General features: G+C 47.3%; 1 protein-coding gene across 2 annotated transcripts in view; it reads left to right on the forward strand.

Moving 5' to 3' along the window:
• Nucleotides 1-22,304, forward strand: part of ENPP6 (ectonucleotide pyrophosphatase/phosphodiesterase 6) — a 118,717-nt gene that overhangs the window by 82,608 nt on the left and 13,805 nt on the right. Inside the window, exons 3-6 of one of the 2 annotated variants that reach the window (XM_032413670.1) lie at nt 900-1,011; nt 9,916-10,057; nt 11,027-11,206; nt 14,072-14,209. In XM_032413670.1, the coding sequence (XP_032269561.1) occupies nt 900-1,011; nt 9,916-10,057; nt 11,027-11,206; nt 14,072-14,209 (572 nt within the window). The remainder of the gene's footprint in view (nt 1-899; nt 1,012-9,915; nt 10,058-11,026; nt 11,207-14,071; nt 14,210-22,304) is intronic. The other variant, XM_032413671.1, reaches the window with a different exon arrangement.

Below are 22,304 nucleotides of genomic sequence, written 5' to 3' on the forward strand. Positions count from 1 at the left end.
TTGGTAATAAGTTTGGGTGTCTCTTCCTCAGAGCAACTACTTCTACTTGTCCAGGGGCCTGGGGCAGTGAAACTGAGGCCATAGCAGCTCCTAACATCTGAATGCCCTTAATTCTTTTACTTCATTTTGGGGCGCCTGGGAAGCTCAGTTGGTTGGGCCTCTGACTCTTGATTGCGGCTCAGGTCATGATCTCAGGCTCACGGGACCAAGCCCCACGTCTGGCTCTGCAGTCAACACGGAGGAGTCTGATTGTCCCTCACCCTCTGCTCTTCCCTGCCCCACCCTTTCCCTCCCCACTCTCATGCTTTCTCTGTCTAAAATAAATAAATAAAATCCTTTAAAAAAAAATCTTTTACTTCATTTTGGGAGAGGCAAAGTCATGTCTCAGAACCCCTGCTTTAATTCAGGGATTTTTAGGCTTGCTAATTTAGTGTGGCATTTCTTAGTCCAGTTAGACTACTGAAATTTTTATTTTATTATTCCAGGACTAATCAGATACTACCTAATACTTGATTTTAGAATAGACAAAAACACACTAGAAGACTCAGCAGTTATGAAAAATCTATGGGAAAAAGTTTTAATTGAGACTTTTCTGTGTATGAATTAATTTTGTTTCAGATTGGAAAAGACAAACATTAACCAATTTTTGTTAGTCCCTATCATGGGACGCCAGTGTTGTATAGGAACAACATTTGAGAACCTCTGCTCAGTTAAGTAAAATTACAGTTAAATATACCACCTATCAGCAGTAAGTTCTTTTATTTCATGAAAATGAACAAAGATTTTTATTTTGACTAATGGTGTTTGCTTCCTGAAATAAGCTCAAAAACCTACCTTTATTATATATATATACTTTATTATTGAAGAAAGTAACCATTTACCATCTTTTTCCTTCTCAGGCTGTGAGGTTGAGATTCTTGGGGTCAGACCTACTTACTGCCTAGAATATAAAAACGTCCCAACGGATATCAATTTTGCCAATGCAGTCAGCGATGCTCTTGACTCCCTCAAGTAAGTGTCCCAAGGTTTTAGTCATACCATTGTTCTTCATTGTTTCCAGGACCAACAATGAATGCTAAAGTGAATTAAGAAGGCTTGGTACAGGTGGAATAATGTCTCAGAGATATGATTAGTCTCTTGCATGATGACTGTTAACTGCTACCAGAGAATAATTGTGAATGAGTCGTTTCAGGTAGGGGCACTCTCTGTAAATGTTGAATGGAGAGCAAGAAAGTCCTCAAATGTTTGGGACTTTCTTCTTTATGTTGATGGACAATAGAGAAGCAATATGAATGTCAACATCTCTCTAATTAAGATTTAGTGAATGCTTATATTTCATAAAATGTTATTATTTGGCAAGAAGGGGGGATCTGTGGTGAAGTAAATTTGAAAAAATTGCCTACTCTACCCTCTTCTTGGTAATGTATGAAACACGTAGAACATAGAACCTTTTTCTTCCTCCCACATGGAGCAATGACACAGAACTTTGAAAATGCAGAAATCATTAATGGTGTCTTAAATAGCACACGAGAGTCTGTCAGAGAAACTGATCAACAAGAAAGGTCAGGAGAAAGCCTCAAGGCAGTCTCAGAAGTCGCTAGATATGGAAGTCAAGATAGGAGACCAGCTGGGGTCTACCTGAGTAATTAGCAACCAAGAAGCTAAAGATGTTGGGGGCTCTCACATTTCCAGGGCTGGATTTGCGGTCTCCTTGGCTACTGAGTGGATCTCCTGGGTAGGGTCAAGGCAGAAGACCCATAGTAATCAGTTTGGAGACCAGGGAGGGACTGTTATCCTCCCAGGAGAAAGAGCCTGTTTTCAAGCTGGGCAGCCTCCAAGGGCCACCATATCCCAGGCACTGTGTACTACTCACCAGCAGTAACCACATGAATTGGCCTATAGCTAAGATAGCCCCAGATACAGAGCTGACCAATTATGAATCCCATTCTTGCCATCACCACCCCAAACATTGCGGGGAGCAAGTCACCCCCACAGAACTGCACAAGGAGAAAACAATACCCCTCCCTCCGTTCCTTCTTGCAATAATTCCACTTCCATGAAACCCATTAAGATGGGCCTTTGAGGCATAGGAAGGCTCAAGCTCTGACAGATTGGAGAGGAAATAGGTTTGAAATACTTAAAAACTGAGATGCAACAAATTTAAAAGTTGAGATTTTTTTTTTCTGGAGGGAAGAGGGAAGGGACAAGGTCTGTATTATTAACTATTAAATAAATAGTCTTCAACATATGGTTTGTAAATCATGTGTGTTATATGATCCTGTCTCCTACCTACTCTGCTTTCTTTTCCTTGCCCACAAGTGCTGGAAAACCACACACACATGATGAACTAGAATATTGTGTTACAAACTAGTTTGTGCAAAGCTGAAGAGCACCGCATGCACAGCAGATGCGCAGAGCTAGAACTTTGGAATAGCTCTGTGTCTATACAGTGCTGTTTCCAACATATCCAAAGTGCTGGCCACCCCTACAGCTTATTGCCATGCTAAATAGGAACATTTAGAACATAGTTGTCATACAAATACCTCCAAATAACCCAACGCTCTATTTGGGCGGGTAATCTTTTTCACATTCATCTTGCCTTGAGAACTGAATGGTCACCCACTGTACGCAACCCAGTGATGTACCAGGTGGAGAGCCACAGAGTCCCGAGAGGCTCAGGTTAGCCAGGGCTGGCAGCCGGCCCATCCCAGCAGACTTCCTTGTCTTGAGGGATAGCAGCATGCTGGAGGAATGAGTGCTGGGCTCTGTTTCCTAGGGAAGTTTCTGTTTCTCTGTTTCTAGAGAAGTTTTTCTTTTTCCCTTTTCAAGCAACATGACAAAGCTCTGGAACACTGGGGAATAACATCTTTACCTTAGAGCACAGCATTTAGAAAGGGGGAGGTTGGTGGTGGGGGGTGAGGTGGTAGTATGTATATGTGTGTGTGTATCTTTGTGTGTATGTGTGTTTAGCAAAGGCATTGGGCTCCCCTAGACAGAAAAGGCTACCAAGAACTGGAGGCCCAGGAAAGTGGCCCCAGGCTAGGCCTCTATCTGGTGTGACCTGATACCACCATATTGTTCAATTGGCACCATTCATACTATAGTCTACATAAATGGCCTTGAACTCCCAGGGGATGACATTCACATAATCTACCAGTGAATGATGCTTCTGCAGTTGGGGAGTGAAGGCCTACGCAGGATGGAACCAGGCCAGTGCAACTGTCTTGTGGGGTCTTCATACTGTCAAAGTTAACAGGGCCACCAGAAACATCCCCTGTGAATAGTGGTTGGAAAGATGGAGATCCACCATTTCTAAAACTAGTTAGGGCTTGAAATGAGAGAGAGAGAAAAAAGAGAAGAAAAGCAATAGGCCAGATGATACTGATTGCCTGTGGAAAGCAGTAAGATAATTTAGGCTCTCTTGCAAAGAAAAAGAAGGCACCTTCTATAAACAACCTATATAGATAGATAGATAGATAGATAGATAGATAGATAGATAGATAGATTGATTGATTTAGAGTGGGGGCAGGGAGGAGTAGGGGGAGAAGGAGAAAGAGAATCTTAAGCGGGTTCCACACCCAACGCAGAGCCTGATGTGGAGCTCGATCTCACCTCCCTGAGAACATGACCTGAGCCGAAACCAAGAGTTGGACCCTTAGCCAACTGAGCCACCCAAGCGCCCCTAACCTATGCATTTTTAGGTAATGTCTCATTACCTTCTTACAAAGTAGAATAAAGGATTGACATTTGTGGGCCAACACAGTTAAGACCACTTTACATGTAGCAGCTTATTCATGTAAGAATGTGACTCAAAGGAATTATGAATTCTGTTGGTGTGTATGTTTAGGCAAAGATGTATTAATTATTTATCTTTCCATCAGATAGCCCCAAAACAAGGAGCAAGTTTTAGACTCCATAGCTTACCTCTTGGTTTCTGCTCAGCTCTATCTCAAATTCCTAGCTATAATTTGAGGAGTGCTTAGAGTTCACCCAAGTGTGCAAACACTGGCATGCATATGCATGTGGGCACACACAGGCATTTCTCCTGATCAGTACTGCTTATAGAGTGTCTTTTCCACTCTGCTATTATTCTGAGAGGCAGAGAGAATGGGATACAGGATAGATACGCTTTTGAAAGAAGGCAGTTAAAACTGAGGGTTGCTGGAGTGGGGGGTGGGGTGGGAGGGATGGGGTGACTGGGTGATGGACACTGGGGAGGGTATGTGCTCTGGTAAGCGCTGTGAATTGTGCAAGACTGTTGAATCTCAGATCTGTACCTCTGAAACAAATAATGCAATATATGTTAAGAAAGAAAAAAAGAAGAAGAAGAATGTAGCAGGAGGGGAAGAATGAAGGGGGGGAAATCGGAGGGGGAGAAGAACCATGAGAGACGATGGACTCTGAAAAACAAACTGAGGGTTCTAGAGGGGAGGGGGGTGGGAGGATGGGTTAGCCTGGTGATGGGTATTGAGGAGGGCACGTTCTGCATGGAGCACTGGGTGTTATGTGCAAACAATGAATCATGGAACAGTATATCGAAAACTAATGATGTAATGTATGGGGATTAACATAACAATAAAAAAATTAAAAAAAAAAAAAAAGAAAGAAGGCAGTTAAGATTGACCTACGGACAACATTTCGGCAAAGGGTCCAGCTCAGCCAAGAAGCTGCATGGTTCTGTAGAAGGGCTAGTCCAATTTCCATGTTTAATCTGGGCATTGCCATCCAGGGCTCATAAAGCTTTATTGACCCAAGTCATATCCATGGTAGATGCTACCTCGGCACCTAGACAACCTCTAGCATAGAAGAAAAGAGAGGGCGAAGAGAATTCATGTCTTCAACACCCACCTGCTAGCATTGTGTCAAAGGCGCTATCGCCATTGACCCATTCTGCTGTGACAGCTACTGTATTACACAGGTGTGTCATCTTCCTCCTCTTACAAAGAGTCCTCCTCCTCTCCCAAAGTTAAGCACCTTGCTTCAGGTCGCACACAGCTAGTAGGTGGTGGAGCCGGAGCCCAGGTCTGAGAGAGAAGTGCGTGGACGCTTCAGAGTCAAGTTCACAGCTCTCCTCCTGGTCTGCACCCATACCTCTGAGGTGCCCTGAAACCGAATCAGACCGACAGGATCGGGGGGTTGGCTCCTTCGCAAGTCACCCCTGTGGGGCTGTGCTGGGCTTGGGGCTCATGAGCGCCTGAGGTGGATCGGCAGCCTTTGTGGTCTGCTCGCTGCATGACGTGTTCAGCAGCACACAACCCCAGTCATGGGCACGCTATGTACCATGCCACCGCACATGGGGACAGGGAAGCAACACCCCTGTCCACACAGCCACCACAAAAAGCAGTTTGTGATCACATCACTTAATCCGTCCTCCTGGAAGTTCTGTTTGTTGGATAGTCATGCTTCGGTGGGCAGGCAAAGGGGCATACCAGTGGTGACAGCCCCGTGCAGCCCTGACCGCCTGGAGGGACTAGGAGGCTGCTCCCAGGTGCAGGTGCCTGATGAAGCCTCTCAAAAGGGTTGGTCAAGCAACAACTGGGCCCCGGGAGCGGTGGACACAGCTGCTGTCTATTGTCAAGCTCCAGGTTACGGAAAACAGCTCCAAAGGAATTCTTTTAGGATCCCAGAACCTCAGTGGCTGCTGGTGCCTATAAAGGAGCGGATGGATGACGAGATGGTTCTTTCCACAGACCATGGGGCGGCTGGGGCAAATGTCCTGGCCTTTGTCCCTCCTCCCCCTGGACTCTGAGGGAAGGGGCTCAGCACACAGGCAAAAACCATCCAGGCACATCTGGAAGGAAGAGAGAGATGCAAGGCATCTCCTTCCCTTTGCCTCCCTTTTGCTGTGTGTCAAGCACTTTATAAACATCAGCTCATTTCATACCCAGTGTAGCCCTCTGTGGAGGTTTTTCACACGGTACATTGAGGCTTCCAGATATTTTTGCTGTTCTTCTGAGACCTCCAGGATAGCGAGGTTCACATCTTTGAGCTCAGATTTGTCTAATTCCAATACCCTATCAATGTATAATTTTCCAAAATTAAGCCTCTGTCATGTGCTCACTACATATGTATATGAGAATTATGCCGAGGTTCAAATTCCTTTATTGCTGAGGGAATCCAGGGACGACCAGGCTGGTTAAACAGAGAATATGAGAAACACACACGTGAAGGAAAAGAATGATGGAGGACGATGGCATACGATTATTGTGAGATGCAGAAATGCTTCACGACTTAGAGGACAATCAGACCGTGATCTTTGGGACTGCTTTCTCCATCAGGCAAAAATAACCTTCATCTTACTGGTTTCCTACAAGTTAACAGCTAAGTTTACACATTCCGGGCTCAAGTTGGTCATAAAGTCTGGTGACCTGTAAACAAGTTTATCAGACACTGTTCTTGTAGGACACAGGAATGACAGGCAGCTGTTTTGGGGGCCTAATTTCTAAGTTTTAGATCATTTTTCTTAACAGTTGATAACTTCAACCATCCCTTTGAATTGCCCCCCATTTCTCTCTCCCTAAGTCTTCTCTTTCCAACTCACTTCAGTAAGGAAAATGGATGTGAGGTTATGAACTTTTACACTGAAAAGAGATCTGGACAACATCCTAAGATGATGGAGGACCTGGGTGTCCCTGAAAGCCTGGGGCTGGGGGCTCCTTGCAGCTCTCAAGTACTGGGCTGACAGCCACATGTCTTTGGCTCAGTTCCTGGACCCCTAAAGCTATAAATTATAAATGGCCAACCATAGGTCTGCAGGCATTTCCACCCATTGCTCCTCACCCAACCACTCCATTACAAATGAGCTGACCTGTGATGGAGACCAGATCCATGTGGAAAACACCTGGCGACCAAGAATCTGTCCGCTGAACTCCAAACAGGCGAGAGTGCTCAGCCCTTGAAGACTCGGGTCCCTAATGAATCGACGAAACTCCAACCTAGAAGTCTTTTCCGAAGGCACATGCATAAATCCCTGAATCGCCAGCATCCCAAATCCAGTGTTCCTGGCACCTGGGGTTGACAGCTCCTTCAAAGAAAGCCATCAGGTAAATCTGTGATACGGGGTCCCTGATCACACAGAGATTTTTAGATATGGTGCAGAGCCTGAAAGAAACCAGCCAAGTGGTTGCTGCGTTAAGGGAAGTATCTACAATGCAGTGACCTAAAAGCATGTCATTGAACTTCAATGCAACGGTCAGCCTGTTTGTGCAATTCTCCCCCCATGCAGGCCCCACCCTGGAAGTGTGCACACTTGAACACAGGATACACTGCATGAATCCGCACATCTGGGGAGCTACAGAGGCAACCGCAAAAAGCAGCTAAAGGCTGAGGCTCATCTGAGGGAAAGATTTTATGGAAGGTTCCACTGTATTCATTAGTTTATCAGTGTAATGAACACGGGCCCCACAAAAGTTTAGGGATGTGTCTGAAAGTGCCATTACCTAGCGAGAACTTTTCCCCACCGCCCACACCCTTGCAGGCCCCTGCAGTGACTTTTTGTTCTCTGCTGTCTATAGATGGATGAGTCATTCACACATTAGCGAGTATGAATACTGATAATATCACTTTTGAAAAACACCTAACCCAGTCCCCATTGTGGAGAAGGGTGGTATTTGTTAAAGAAGGGCTGGTTTGTTGTATTCTAAAAAGAGAAAACACTTGACTAGCAATTTCACTTAACTTGAAACCAATGTGCTCTCAAAAACATAAATGAAATGCCCCTCAGGGTACACAGTAGAACATCACAGCATCATTAAAGGACGTGCCGTCTTGGCAAGTATGACCATAATGAAGGAAGATGCTAATCAGATTATCCCCTGAAAACCGCCCCAGTGCAGTGAATGCAGTAGATGTGGACTTTCAAAAGCCCAGGCTGGTAGAATGTTCTGATCTTGGAGATTCACGTTTCCAGTTCTAGCTATGTCTCTGTGAGACCTTGAGCAAGTCCTAGAATCCTTTCTGGCCTATTTCCCCATCTGCAAAATGTGCAGATGCTTTTCTACAGGGACGCTTCCCACAGTAGTTCCAGAAATCCAAGACACACCCAACCCACAGACATGGAGCGCTATCCGTCAAGAAGGGTAAGAGTCTTATAAGAGAATAAGGACCATTTCCATAAGAAGGTTAAGCAGAATGCTGCCCCATTGGCGTGGGCCGTAGAGTTTTTAGTGGTTGTCGTCAGGGTTTTGGAGTCAGCCCAACGTGGGTTTGAGTCCTGGTCCCATCTCTCACTGGCTGTGTGAGGCAGGCAACTCTACTGAGCTCTCTGTTCAATGTATCCCTGTCTTAAAGGGTCGCTGTGAGGATTAAATAATGAATGAAAAGCCTTCGACATAGTGCCTGACCCAGAGCAACTGTCATTTATTGAGCGCTTACTATTAGTATACTTTCAACTATTATAGAGCTCCAACTGTATGCCAAATACAGTAGGCTACAACTGAGCTACAGTGGAGGATGAATCGCCATCCCCCCCAAAGAATTCACAGCTTAGAGAGGGCGAAGGAACATCAGCAGGCCACTGCAGCCCGGCATGGAAGAGCATTACCAGGAGATGAGCCTAGAGGGCCCGCAGGAGCACCCGGAGGGCCGCCCAGCAGAGCCTGGGGCATCAGAGCCAACTTCCTGGAAGGGGCACCATCTCCCCTGAGACCTGGAGGATGAGTAGGAGCTGTTTTTAACTCTGGCCGTGCAAACCACCCTCTCTGAACTACCGGGAGGCAATTTTCCCTCCTCTGTGGATTGCAAGACCCAAGGCAGAGCAGGCTCTGAGGACGCACATTCTTTTATTGCTCATGTTCCAGGTGTTGGGGCAGCCACATCAGAAGACACCATGCCATCTCATTTGTGTGTGTGTGTGTCTTTAAAATATAGTTTTTCGAGAGAAATAAGGCAATCCACCAAGAGTATCAACTATTAGCTCTTGTAAAGTCCAAGCAAAGGAATGAGCTGTAATTTCTTTTGCATTACTTCAACTTTTGTCAGTTACTATAACGGCTCCCACCATTAACATCACCATCATCACGATCATTGTTCAGCTCGGGTGCTTTGGGAGGAGTTGTGCGCAAAGCTTGAGCTGGGGCAGGAGGGACGGTGGAGAGCACAGCGTGAAGGAGGGAGGTGCATTACACGGCATTTTTTTTCTCCCTTCCCTGACTCCGCAGGCCTCCTACTCCAATGGAGATCACTTGTTCCCGGTCATTCTTAGCCCAGCATCAAGGGCTTGGATTATTAGTACTCTGCCATTATCAGTATTATCAGTACTCTGGCCAAGAAGGAGAGTTTCTCCAGAACCAGCGTCTTCCTGGGACCCAGGGAAGTGTGGTCACTGTTAGAATTCACTCTATATCCACACTGGAGCTGGCCCTTCATAGAATAAATGTCTCCATTAGAATAAGTGTCTGCTGAACACTAACCTGTTTGCCTCCCCCAGGTTGCCCTGGTAAAGCTTGCTCTTATTCTTGCCAGTGGGTTAAACACACAGTCTGCTATTTTATTTAGACACTTCCTTCAGGTCCAGCAATAATCGAAGTCATTATTTGAATGATTGCTTCTAGTTGTTCTGATCTTATGACAGCAGCGGGTGGTAGAGTAGAGCTATGAGAACTGTCCTCTGCCTGTTACCAGCCCTTCCAACTCTTGGGGCACAATGAGCGATGCCACAGGAGCCCAGAGGGGAGATGCCCCATAAACATGCTCTCTGACTGTTGCACTGAGGTGCTCAGGACTGGCATGTCTTGATGCCGTAGTCGTGTTTCCTCCCTTAGAGATCACCGTGATCATTTTAAGGTGTCAGCTTTGCCTGGCCCACAGGTCAGGGATCTGGGGACGCCAGTGCCCTCACAGAGGACTGCTGAGTGGAGGGGGAGAAAGCAGTGAGGGCCTCCCTCAACTGCATCTCTCTCACTCTGCTCCCTCCAGGAGTGGCCGGGCGGACCTGGCAGCCATATACCATGAGCGCATCGATGTGGAAGGCCACCACTATGGCCCCTCGTCGCCTCAGCGGAAAGACGCCCTGAAAGCCGTGGACACTGTCCTGAAGTACATGACCAAGTGGATCCAGGTAACTGAAACCAAGGACCATGAGGCTGATCTTCCCTCTTGTCACTTCCTGTCAGTTTCCTTGGCGGTCATAACCCTTCAACATTTTCCTTCTTACTGGTGTTAGCAGACGAGGTCAGCACCAGGCTGGGGTGGGTCTCTTTTCTTCCCACAACCCCTTGTCAGATACCAGGAGCTCCCTTGTTTTACAACCAGCCCAGCGGGACTGAAATGACCAGATTCGCATTCTTACCTGGCTTAGCTGGCCAGATGGCCCAGTTCTTTACCAAACCTAGTAAGTCTGTGAACCAGGTTCAAGCAGGCATGGAGACCAGACCTGGGTTCTGTCCCTGATCCTGCCACCCACCCCCTTGCTGGATGACTCTCAACAAGGTAAAACTTTTGTGGGCTTTATTTTCCACGTTTGTAAAATGGGTCGGTGACCGCTCCCGTCTTACCACACACGTCTGCTGAAAGAGCGGAAGGAAATGAGAACAGAGAAAGTAGCTTGAATGGCTCAAGCCCAGGAGGGATGATTTCTAGCACTACTGGAAAGGGGATGTGCTTTCACCTCGCCCTCCTCGAAGTACTTCTATGGTGATGTCCCACTGGTCCCATCAGGGCAGAAAAGTTTATGATTGAGGAAGTATCCTTTCCCCCATAACTTACAGTTTAAAACACTTGTTTTTTTTTTTGTTTTGTTTTGTTTTTTTTTAAAGATTTTATTTATTCATTTGAGACAGAGAGAATGAGAGAGAGAGAGCACATGAGAGGGGGGGAGGGTCAGAGGGAGAAGCAGGCTCCCTGCCGAGCAGGGAGCCCGATGCGGGACTCGATCCAGGGACTCCAGGATCATGACCTGAGCCGAAGGCAGTCGCCTAACCAACTGAGCCACCCAGGCGCCCCAGTTTAAAACACTTGTTTACAAGACCTTCCAGAGTGAGCGCATCTCTGCCTGGGAGCTGTCCTGACAGCTTTTGTCCGCCTACAGGAGCGGGAGCTGCAGGACCACCTCAATGTCATCATCTTCTCAGATCATGGAATGACTGACATTTTCTGGATGGACAAAGTGATCGAGCTGAATAAGTACATCAGCCTGAACGACCTGCAGCAAGTGAAGGACCGAGGACCCGTCGTGAGCCTCTGGCCAGCCCCTGGGAAACACTCTGAGGCAAGAAGCGCCATGGGGGGGGAGGCGGATGGATGATCACTCTGCGCTTGGTCTTTGCCCTGGGGCTTTAGCACTGAAGTAGAGAGCTGTGCCAGAGCTGGGCCTCCCGAGGCATGTGACCTACTTTGCTGCTCCCTTGACCTCTGCCAAATCGCTCATCCTCCTGTGTCTGTCTTCTCTTCTCTGAAATGGGCATGATGGTATCCACTGCACGGATGTTAGTGGAAATCAAATGAGATAAAGGATGTGCGGTGCTTAGCATGTTAAGCTCTTAGCCCTTTAGTAGGGCTATTTTATTATTGGCCCAAATGCGGCACTTCTCAGGCAAACCTGGGGGATATCGGATGCATACAGAGAATGCTCTTTCCCTGGAACAAAGCTGCCCATCTGATCTGTTTTCGTAAGGGAACTGGAGATAAGAAGGTGATGAATGAATAGGGGCTGAGGCCGTGGGTGCCATGCGTCAGCTCCTTATCTGAGGAGGCACGCTGCTTAGGTGCAAATCCCAGCCTGATCATGGACTGGTAACCCATAGCTCCCTGTCCCAGACCCTCTGCTTCTTCTGAGTCCATGCGGTTGGCGATGCCATCATAGCTGTCCTCCTGGGCTGCTGGGAAACCCACAGAAGCATGCTGGGCCCACCTCAAGGACGATGTATGTGCCACTTATTACAATGATCATCATCACAGGGGGGGTTCCCAAGAGGGTGCTCCCCACAGTCACTGCCCTCCAGGAGCTGAGCACTCTGAGATAGCTAGACTTTACTTACCCTTCTCTCCAAACCATAATTATCTGCAGTACTTGGTAAATCATGATGGGAAAATGAGGAACAAGCAGCATCTTTGTCCACCTGCTTCGCCCCATGTTGCCTTGTCACATGCCAGGGCAAGCTCTGGGTCTTCTGCCCGCTCCCAGAGACAATTTTGTGCTCTGGACCAGGAAGCGGGTCTCTTCCTTGGGGGACGCTCAGACTGCTGCCCGTGGAGGTGCCAACCCCAGGGTCCCAGGAATTGGCCTAGGGAGGGCCTGACACCTCCACCTATCCTCATAGCAAGGATGTGGTTGACAACGGACGCTCTTTGGTATGGATGGACACTGCGTGCAGGAGGCCGGGGTCTCTCCGCTGGCCCTTTCGACCTCCTCCTGCCCACTACCATAGGAAAGTCTGAGATCTGTCTGGGGATTGAGCAGCACAGTTGCCAAGAACGCCACTCCTCCCCAGCCTTGTCCCATTTCCTAGGTGGACGTCCCTTTTTCTCAAGTTCCATGGTCAGGAAGTGGAGGTGCTGACCATTGGTACAGCAGCCCCATGAAATCCCTTAATATGAAGCCGGGAGGAATACTCTACACATTGGCAGGTCCCACAGCAAGTGGCTTCTTGCAAAGAAGTTCTGTTTTCTTGGCAAGGAAGATAATCTGCATTTCCAACTTGGCGCTCAGGGACGTGCTGCCTCCAGAATGCTTGAGCATCAGCAGCTTACGAGCTGGGAAGAGCTTCTTCCAGCACGACGTTCATGAAAGCCAGAAGCAGTTGGTGGATTATTCAAGAATGGGGGCTGTGTTTGGGTGACAGTTCGTCATGTGACGGACACAACAGTTTGTGAGACCTGGTATGTGTCATCAGATTTTTCACGTATCCAAAATCTTCCTGCAAACGCATCCTACTTCCCTTAAGAACTATGGATTTTCTCAAGTAGGAAATCATAACTCATGGGGTCATCAGAAACTCTCTACTAAAAAGCCTGAAGGCTAATTATTCTCCAGATCTGAGTTGAAAAACTCAATTTTACATTCAGTTCTACCCAGGAATATGTGTCTGATTTGGCTGAGGGCCAACAAGTCAACATCATCCAGTTGATTTTAATGTCAGCCATAAATATTTAAGCTGCTGCTAAATATTGGAAATATGTACAGAGTTTACACCCTCATCATGAAATCAGTAGTGTAATGAACGGCAGACAATTACTAATACTTTTAAGATTCAGGTGTAGGAAAGACATGCTCTAGGTCAAGAGCAAATCCCCTCCCTTTGATCTTGTGGCATTTAACAGCAGGTGGACCAATTCCTCATTTGCCTTTTAATTTTACTATAGCATTTTTGACGTATATAAGCTTTTGTAATTTATTAACTACTGAGTAGACAAATTATTATAAAATATTGAAAAGTATAAAGGGGCGCCTTATATTTACTAAACATCTAAGAAGTAGGACATTACCGTTGATAATGGTATTTCTTGTATATCCTTCCCAAACCCCGCCACCTTTCCTGCCCCATCAAAGGAAGCCACTCTCTTAAATTATAAGTTATCATTTCCATAATTGTCCTTATCGTTTTATCATGTGTGTTCTTTAGTTTTATAGTTATTTGAACTTCACATAATAATAACCCTGTCTGTATTCTTCTGCAACTTGCTTTATTTTGCTTCTCAAACTGAGAGCCCTGCGACGCTTGCAGGTGTTCTGTGTAGGTGTAATTCGCCTCTCTTCGCTGCTGTATAGTATCCCACCACAGAACCACACGAGTCGTCTTTCCCTTCCACTGTTGCTGGGCATTTGGGCTGTTGAGTCTGCAGTCTCTATCCCTCTATGTGTCTCCCGGTGCACGAGTGGGAAGGGTTCCCGCTAGGTCCCTAGGGGCTACCTTATTAGATCACGGGGTGTGTGGATCTTCAGCCTTACGAGATGAAGCCACCTTGTTTTCTGAGACATACAAAAGTTTCTCATTCTTATGTAGTCAAACCTGGCAGGTGTTTTGGTCATTTCTTTCTTTGGTCCGTAAAGTTCTCCCTCTCCTCCAGGTGCATTAAATGTTCACACATAGTTAAGAAAGAGAATGCCAAACTGGTGACTCTTTTGTCTTTGCAGATATATAACAAACTGAGAACAGTGGAACACATGACTATCTACGAGAAAGAAGCCATACCAAGCAGGTTCTATTACAAGAAAGGGAAATTTGTCTCTCCTTTGACCCTAGTGGCTGATGAAGGATGGTTCATAACTGAGGTAATTATAGAATTATGACGTGTTCATTATACAAATTCTATCAAACACCCAAAGGTAAATAATTACTCTGCTTTTGCACTTAAAGGATTTTGTTTTCACTTAAGTGTCCTTCATGGCCTCACTTCCACCTTTAGAGACGCCAAAGACTTGGTCAGGTGGCTTTGTAAACACACACCATAGACGTGGACCCAGAGTCACAGTTTAGACTTAGTGGCTCCAGACTCGATATATTAACAAACTGCCCTTAACTCAATTACCCAAGCTTACAATGTAACCTATTCAGTTTAAAGTGCAACAATTACTGTGAACCAAAGCAATCGCTTCAGGGCAGTGAAAATCAGGGAGAGGCTCAGCTTTGCTTTCACCTTTAAGAGAAATGTTTGGCAAACACAACTCCAGCCAACCCCGTTCCCCAGTTAGCCAACTTGATTTTGCAGAGGAGATTATCTTGTGTTTAGGGTCCAAACCCTCATTGCCTCGCACACGAATGACTTCAGCAGCTCCTGCCCGCCTGCCTTGACTGCAAGCTCACCAGGCTCTTGGATCAACTTCTGATCACGGGCCAGTGTGGGAGGGCCCTGGCCTTCAGGGGAACTGCGGTCAAGGCCGATCTAGAATCAGTTGACCGAGAGGGCGGGTTTTATCATAGACATGAGTTTGAAGATGGCTTGCAAAGAGACCAGCCTTCAGGGTGAAAGAGAATGGCAGGTGTTGGCACATGGGGGCCGTTGGTCGATGCCAATGAAGTCTAAGGCCTAGGACTAGCATTTATCTGCCAGAGAGAGTGCAGGTTTTGATCAGCAGAAATATGGATCAGGCAAATGGGTGGAAGGAAGTCTAGGAACCTAGGTGTGGAAAAATGAGTGTTCCTTGACATGAAATTTGGTCACTGAGGAGAACTGAGTTATTCCTGTGTGCTCTCAGAGAGAAGCATCTGGTCACCAAGGAAACAGAACAGACCCAGTCTGAGCTGTCAGTCTACACAGTCCTGAGGCCAAGTGGGGCCCATCGAATCAGCAGACTTTGGCTTCCACACCATGTGATTGCAAGTTTCCAAGAAGGTCCCTCTGCCTCCTCATTCTTCTTTCTTCACTTTAGCACACTGTTCGATGTTTGCCTGGAGTGAGATTATTCCAGGCTCACAGAATTTTCATGTACAGTGATTTGCTCACAGCTTTGCATTGAACACACGAGCAGTCAATTGCGTCACCTGGGTAGGTGTCTATACGACTATTTCCATAAAGCCAACTTTCCCAAGTCATTCAAAGGGGCTGACGTTTTGAAACTTTCTCAGTTTAGGAAATTCTGGTGGAATGACTTTGACTTTTTCAAAGCAAAGAGATGAAGAGGGCCAGTCTAGTTACCTGTCACTCATTTCTTAGCATGATTATGAGCATCTACTCTTTCCTTTCTCATATTTAGCTGAAATCAAGTGCACTGAGAGGCTGGTTCATGGTGGGGAGGGCGATTGAGATGATTTGGAGTAATTTATGGGAAAGTAGTCTTAGGTGGGAAGAGTGACAAAGCCAGAGACACTGCACAACTAATGAGAGGCCATCTCCATTCCAGTGGGAGAGGCTCTGAACCCTTCAGTAGGGTAGGATGGGCACCAGGAAAGCTGCTCTAGCTCTGAGTACTTTCTGGAAGGTAAGAATCTTGGCAGTAGCACATCCAGCAAGGAGATGTACATTTCTCCAGTGAGTCACTAAAACACAGTGGTGGGGGACCAGGGGGGTATCAGCAAGATGCTCTTGGTTATAAGTCATACACAACTTGAATACATGTGCCTTAAATAATAAAGACTTTTACCTCATATAACTGGAAGTCGAGATAGACAGTTCCAGGGTTGGTTCATCCAGCAGCTCAATCACATCAATCATACCAAGGCTCCGAGTTAGCTCTTCTGCAGTTCTTCTGGCTTTCTCTTCAGGGTCACAAGATGGCTGCTGCAGCCTCAAGCATCACATCCCTTCAGGTCATCCCAAAGCAGAAAAGAAAGGGTGTAGCTTCTTCTTGTATGTCTCCTACTTTTATTAGGGAACAAAGAATAGAACCCCAGAATAAGAGGCAGATACTGGTTTCATGGGACTCTGACAATTATAAAATTTGGAGGGGTCTCTCTTTAAGAAAAGAATATGTAATTACGAATATAAAATTAGGTATAGGGACTTAGAAGAAATGCATGAGAGTGAGAAGCCCTGATGCTTAAGCTTCTCTAACTGCACTGTTAATCCACTCCTGCCTAGACCCCGCTTGCAAGCCGCCCCTTAGGTCTCATCCAGAAGCAGCAGTGTGGCTAGAAAATTCCTGCCTCGAGTCCGCTTTGGTCCTAAGATCTAGCACCATACTGCAATGCGGACCGGGAGGCCACGGTCACAAGACAGATGTGATACAGAGGCTGCAGAATGAGGCACGCAAGGTCCCTGAAACTTAGGTCACAAAGAAGAGGAAGTGAGAGGAGAATGAGGACAAACGTTCTGGCTAGCTGGGGGCGGCCCACTCAAAAAGCCCAGTGACAAATCTGATGGGGCCTCATCCCCAACCTCCCAACACCCCTCCCCTCTGCACTGAGTGTCCAGGTACCTCCTCTTCTGCAGGAAGCCTGCCAGCTTCTGTGTCTTCTGAGAGCCAGCCACATGCTGATTACACACCATATTATATACTACGTTACATTACTTTTGTAATTACACAGTACACATACATATGTTTGTGTGAATCAGAACTCAGTCAGGGAGTTAACAGGGGCTACCCAGTTAACTGTATGGCTTAAGAAGTTGGGGAGAAGCCGCCAGAACAGAAAGGAAGAATGCCTAGCAATTGATGATTACTTGAAAAGCTTTTTAAAAATATATACTTATTTCAAGAGGGAAACTTGGGGTGATTTTTTAAATATTTGAAGCAGAAAGTGGTTTTTTTTTTAAAAGAAAGAAACCAGAAGGAAGATCAATAGGACGTGAAAAAAATAAGATTCTGAATAATTTAGTGTTGACCCATTAAATATCGGGACTATCAATGTTATCTTGCCCTGCTTTAATTACTAATGAGGGGTGTTATAGAGCGAATTTTCATTGATCATGCCTGGTTCATTAGAAACTTTACAATGACTCCTCCCCACATTTCAATGACGTGAACATAAAGCCATTTTACCTTCTGCAGGTAATAAATCTATCAGGAAAAATTTCTTCTTAAAATTTTGGTCAACAACAATAACAGCTATCTTGAATGAAGTCCCCTCCCTTCTTGGTTACTATTTCTGTTCCTCTCAATGACTCTGCATGGAGGATATTGTTAGTCCTGAAAGTAACACACCACAACATGGAACACAAATGTGGTTCTGAGCTTCCTAGCAGCCAGTTCAAAGAGGGAAGCACAATCAATTACATTAATGTAACTTAGAGTGTCTGTCACATAAAAACACAAATGTTTCTCTGAAAAATCATGGTTGTCCCTGAGTCCTGAGAGAGATCAGATGTCTTTCAGTCACTCCTTTTTGTACCTTAGTTTCTTAGCCTGAATGAATACCTTTATCATTTTATGAATCCTTGAATTCATGGGCTTTTTTCCCCAAGACTCACCGGTAAAAATTATAGTTTCGGATTCTACCTTGATAGAACATAGGGTTTTATCTCTTTGTCTTCTGAAAAACCCTAAAGACAAATGTCTGTTTGTTCCTTGTTGCCTTGGTCTTTTTTCTTTTACATCTTTCTGTTGTTCATTATACTTACCTGACCGCAGAGAATGGAGAACCCCGTTGGCTATCTTTGTTCCCGCTCGGTGCCGGGCTGTTCGTCCCGTCCCCCCCCCCCCCACCCCCCATCCCCCACCCCACGGCTATTTGCAGAGTCTCTCCCCTGGCGGTAGAAGAACGCTGTGATTTGCTCCGTGACCTGCCCAGCAGGGCGCAGCACCTGCGAGGATGTGTCTCGGGTAGACTGCGCTCGGCGGCTGCCGCAGGGCCAACTTCTCAGGCCTGAAAGCAATCTCTCGGGTCCGGACAGCCGAGAAGTCTTTTTTTCTGATTTAGACGCGATTAGAAAAACAGCTGAGTCAGGACAAACGGGTGCTGGCTGGGGCCAACAGAATAGGGTCCCATCCCCCCTTCCTTGCTCTCTGTTCCGCAACACAAAAGATCTGGCTTCCTTGGCAACCGTGCCACGCCCATATAAACACCACCTTTTTGCTACCACTTTACGTTTTGCAGACTCTAAGGCCTCTGCTCTACCGGGAAGACTTAATTGAGTTCATTTTTTTTTTTAATGGTCACTTAGAGAGCTGTCCCTGGAAAAGATAAAGACAGGGAAGCAGATCGAATCTGTCACCTGGAATTGCACGATTACCCCGTGTGACTGCTGTTGGCCTGGGGCTTCCCGCAGCTTGCTTCTGCTCCCGCATTCTTTAGTATATGGGCTGGGTTGCCACCCACTGCCGGTCCCTGGCCCTGGAGCTCCTCCTGCAAGGGCGGCGATCTGAGGCTTCCATATGCCAAGAGGACTGGCCAAACATGAAGGGTGGAACAATCCAGGCCACCCACCTAGGTCAAGCCCTGGCCTGTCACACTGGCCAGGCTCCTTTCTTCAAGGGCTGCCTAAGGGCTGCCCCCACCCTCTCCGTCTCCCTAAGACCTGGTCACTGTCCTGTGGGAACCTCTTTGCTTATGCTTGCCAGGGGTCAAAGGCTACACCCTTCACCAGCCACCCCACCCCACCCATGCTCTACCCCCCCTCCCTCCTCCAGGGGGCACCTGCAATGGGGCTGGACATGGCCTCATCACCATGTGGTGGTCCAAGGGCCCTCCGGAGGGAGGTCCAGTGATGCTGCGTGTCCTTGGCATATGGGATAGTCAGGAACAACACAGGAAAATGCAAAGTGGGCAAATGCTGAGGGCAGTTTCTGCCGAACTTAAGTGCATTCTTCCATTCCCCACCTCCATTCCTCCATCCATATGCAGCTTCCCCCCCTCCCCCCCATCCAGAAGCAGAATGTTCCTCTGAAACCCTTCATAGGCAGACATGGCGCAAGCGAAGAAGCAGTTATCATTACTTCATATGGAAGAATTTTTGAGCATTCCCAGACCCAGAAAATCACCTTGCTTAGGCTTTTCTGATCCCTTAGGTCCCATCTTGCTAGGGATGCACAAAATCAATCGACCTAAAGCACAGGTGCTCACAGACACAGTTCGAAGCTACGGCGGCTTCCTGCTGAATGTGGTTTCCAGGGAAGGAGCTGCTCGGTGCCCCTCTGCTGCTCGGGGTGCGCCGTCTCTATAAAAAACCAATGCTGAACACCATTTTCGCTTTTCACCTTTTCTCATAGAAGAGAAAATCCCCCTCGGATTTCTTTCAGTTAGCTACTAATATAGTAGCTCTTTTGTAAAAGCAAAGTGGTGTAACTCGAACTGTCAAAAAAGCAGGGGATACCTGTACCTAAAAAAATCAGCCAGTACTCAGTGGGCTCTGGTAACATCAGTCAGAACCCCTGGGGTGCCCCTCCTCCTCGACTCCCACCTGCCCTTTAGTCCAGCTCAAACACCATCTCTCCCATGAAACACCCAGCTCTCCCCTAATTTCCTCCATCCTGGAATTCTCATGAAAGCCGGAATCACTCCCCTGCATGCTACATTTGTCCATCTGCTCTTGTACCCTTCCTTCCTGGGCTGGAGGCTCCTTGCAGGCAGCCCTGTGCCGCCTCTGCCTTCGTTTTCCCCCATGGAACCTGGCACGTGGCAGAGGCTCAGTACATGTTTGTGGAATATGAATTACTAAATGAATTAAAAAGTATTAAGGCAGTTGATTCTGGGTTACTTATCACAGGCTGTTCACTTTGTAGGTCTTAAATCAGTAACCAAGTGAACAGAGAGGTCAGCTGAGTCAGGAAAGCCTTTCCTTTGGGCTCATTATTAGTAGTCCGAGAAGAGATTTCAACAGGGAGAAGGTGTTCAAACCAGTGATGACAATTCTCCTAGCTTCAGCGAGCCCACAGCTGGAGCCCAAGTGTGGGACACACCAGCTCTCGCCAGACCCCCCCAACCCCGCTACAGGGGCTAAGTCCTATAGCCTGTCCTAGACGGTATCCCCCTCATGCCACCGTGCTCAGAAAGATAGGATGGGGCCCCAGCCTGGTGAAGGACTGTGAAACATGGTGTTCATTGTTGATCTTCCGGACTCCTGTCTGAGGGGAGAGAAATGCAGCTAATCCAGCCCCAAGCTTCTAAGGGAGGCCAATATTTGTCTCCAGAGGAAAGATTTATTTTGAAAACTGGCAAAGGATATGAAATGCCAGGCTCAATTCTAAGGCCTGTGGTCGAATGGCAGTTAGGCCTGGACCCAAAATATTTAGGGAAATCAAGACAATCTGGAAAACGTGGCTTCTGAGTTTTAGTGGCAGCTAGAGTGGTGTTGTCCAGGCCCGACTAATTGAGCTTCAGGAAGTCGGATGTCAAGTGCTGGGAGCTGCTGACTTTCTGGGGGTGATTAGGGTCGTCTGAGAGCACATGCACACCCTTCTCACCCTTGGCACACTTCAGGAACATGATCCCGGGAAAAAGAAAAAAAAAAGGAGCTCAATCCATGCAGTGCTCTCCAGCCCTTCACTGAACTCTGAGGAATTCTGTTCCTCGTAAGCCCTGCTGGTTTGGCTCTCTGGCCTTTTCTATTCAAAAGATTATGCTGTGTGTGGCAACAGGGCTTTCCAGGGGCGGGCCGGGGCCCGAGGCCTGAGCAGTTAGGTTCCGTGTTAGAAAGGCACAGAAAGAGAGACCTTTAGGGAGACATCCCTTTGCATAGGGGTGTTCCCGACCACCACTCGCACAGGGATCCAAGGACTCCCGCCAACAGGAAGCCTCCCGGGAGAGCAACGGGGGAAATCTAAGAAACAGGGGTCTGTAATAGAAACCATCGCTCAAACTTAACCCTATCAGGGAAAACACCAGAGCCAGCAAACTGTCCTCACTGGCACAAGAGTTTGAACTGAAGCCACCCCTGACTTGGGTAGTATTGGGTGCCTCTTTCCGCCTGAGATGATATCAGAAGCTTATATTGTATTTTTCCAGGATGTGGGAGCTTCCTCTTATAACCGTGTCCTAGGACAATAAAGTAGACTTAATTTTAGATAGATGTTCACATTTTATTTATTTTAATCTGACCAGATTTCCCCTGTGTTCCCCAGAGCCCTGGAGATTCGGAGAGATGCCTCATCAAGAGAGGGAGGGGACAAATTTGGGTGCCCGACCCCACTTCCCTGGAAGAATTATACTTTTAGTGGTTGAAAAGAGGGTTGATGGTCAAAAAGTTGTGGGGGGTTTTTGGTTTTTTTGTTTGTTTGTTTTTAGAAAGAGAGAGAGAGAGAGAGCACGAGTTGGGGGGAGGAGCAGAGGGAGAAGCAGACTCCCCATAGAGCAGGGGCCCCAATGTGGGACTTGATCCCAGAACCCTGAGATCATGACCGGAGCCAAAGGCAGACGCTTAACCGACTGAGCCACCCAGGTGCCCGAGGGTCAGAGTTTACCAACCAGTATCCCACAGGCACTGGCCAATGAGGCTGGAGGCCAGATGGAATAAGCCAGTGGGGACTCCCTGGTTCCTGCTGTGGACAACAGTCCTCTGGGAGCCGACTACATGACTGACTCTACGCCCCCTGAGACCCTGCGTTCTCTCTGGGAGGAGGGCGCTAGGCAGCTCTGCTGGGGACACACAAAGAGCCCGAGAAACAGACTTGGACCTCGGCATGGTAATCCAGTATAAATAAGAAGTGTCCTTAGAAAAGGACAGATAATTTAACATAGCACATGATGGGTGCCAGGTGAATGGGTGCCAGGGGTTTCCAGGCCTGACTATGCATCCTAATCAGCTGGGGAGAGATGATCAAATGGAGAGATTCCCTGCCTCACCCTGACCTACTGAACGCAAATACCCAAAAGTCGGGCCCAGGATAAGCTCAGGGCATTCTCTGCATGGCTAGGCTTGGGATCCCGCAGTGTAGACAGTGAGCGCTCCAAGTTTCAAGGTAGGAGCCCTCCCAGTGGGGGAAGATGGGACCAGAAGTCAACCCAGGCAGGAGGCACCAGGCAAGGCCCTGCGCGGTTGCGCTGGCCAGGGAG

Source organism: Phoca vitulina, unplaced genomic scaffold, assembly GCF_004348235.1.
Source record: "Phoca vitulina isolate PV1807 unplaced genomic scaffold, GSC_HSeal_1.0 scaffold15, whole genome shotgun sequence".
Classification (NCBI taxonomy): Eukaryota; Metazoa; Chordata; class Mammalia; order Carnivora; family Phocidae; genus Phoca; species Phoca vitulina.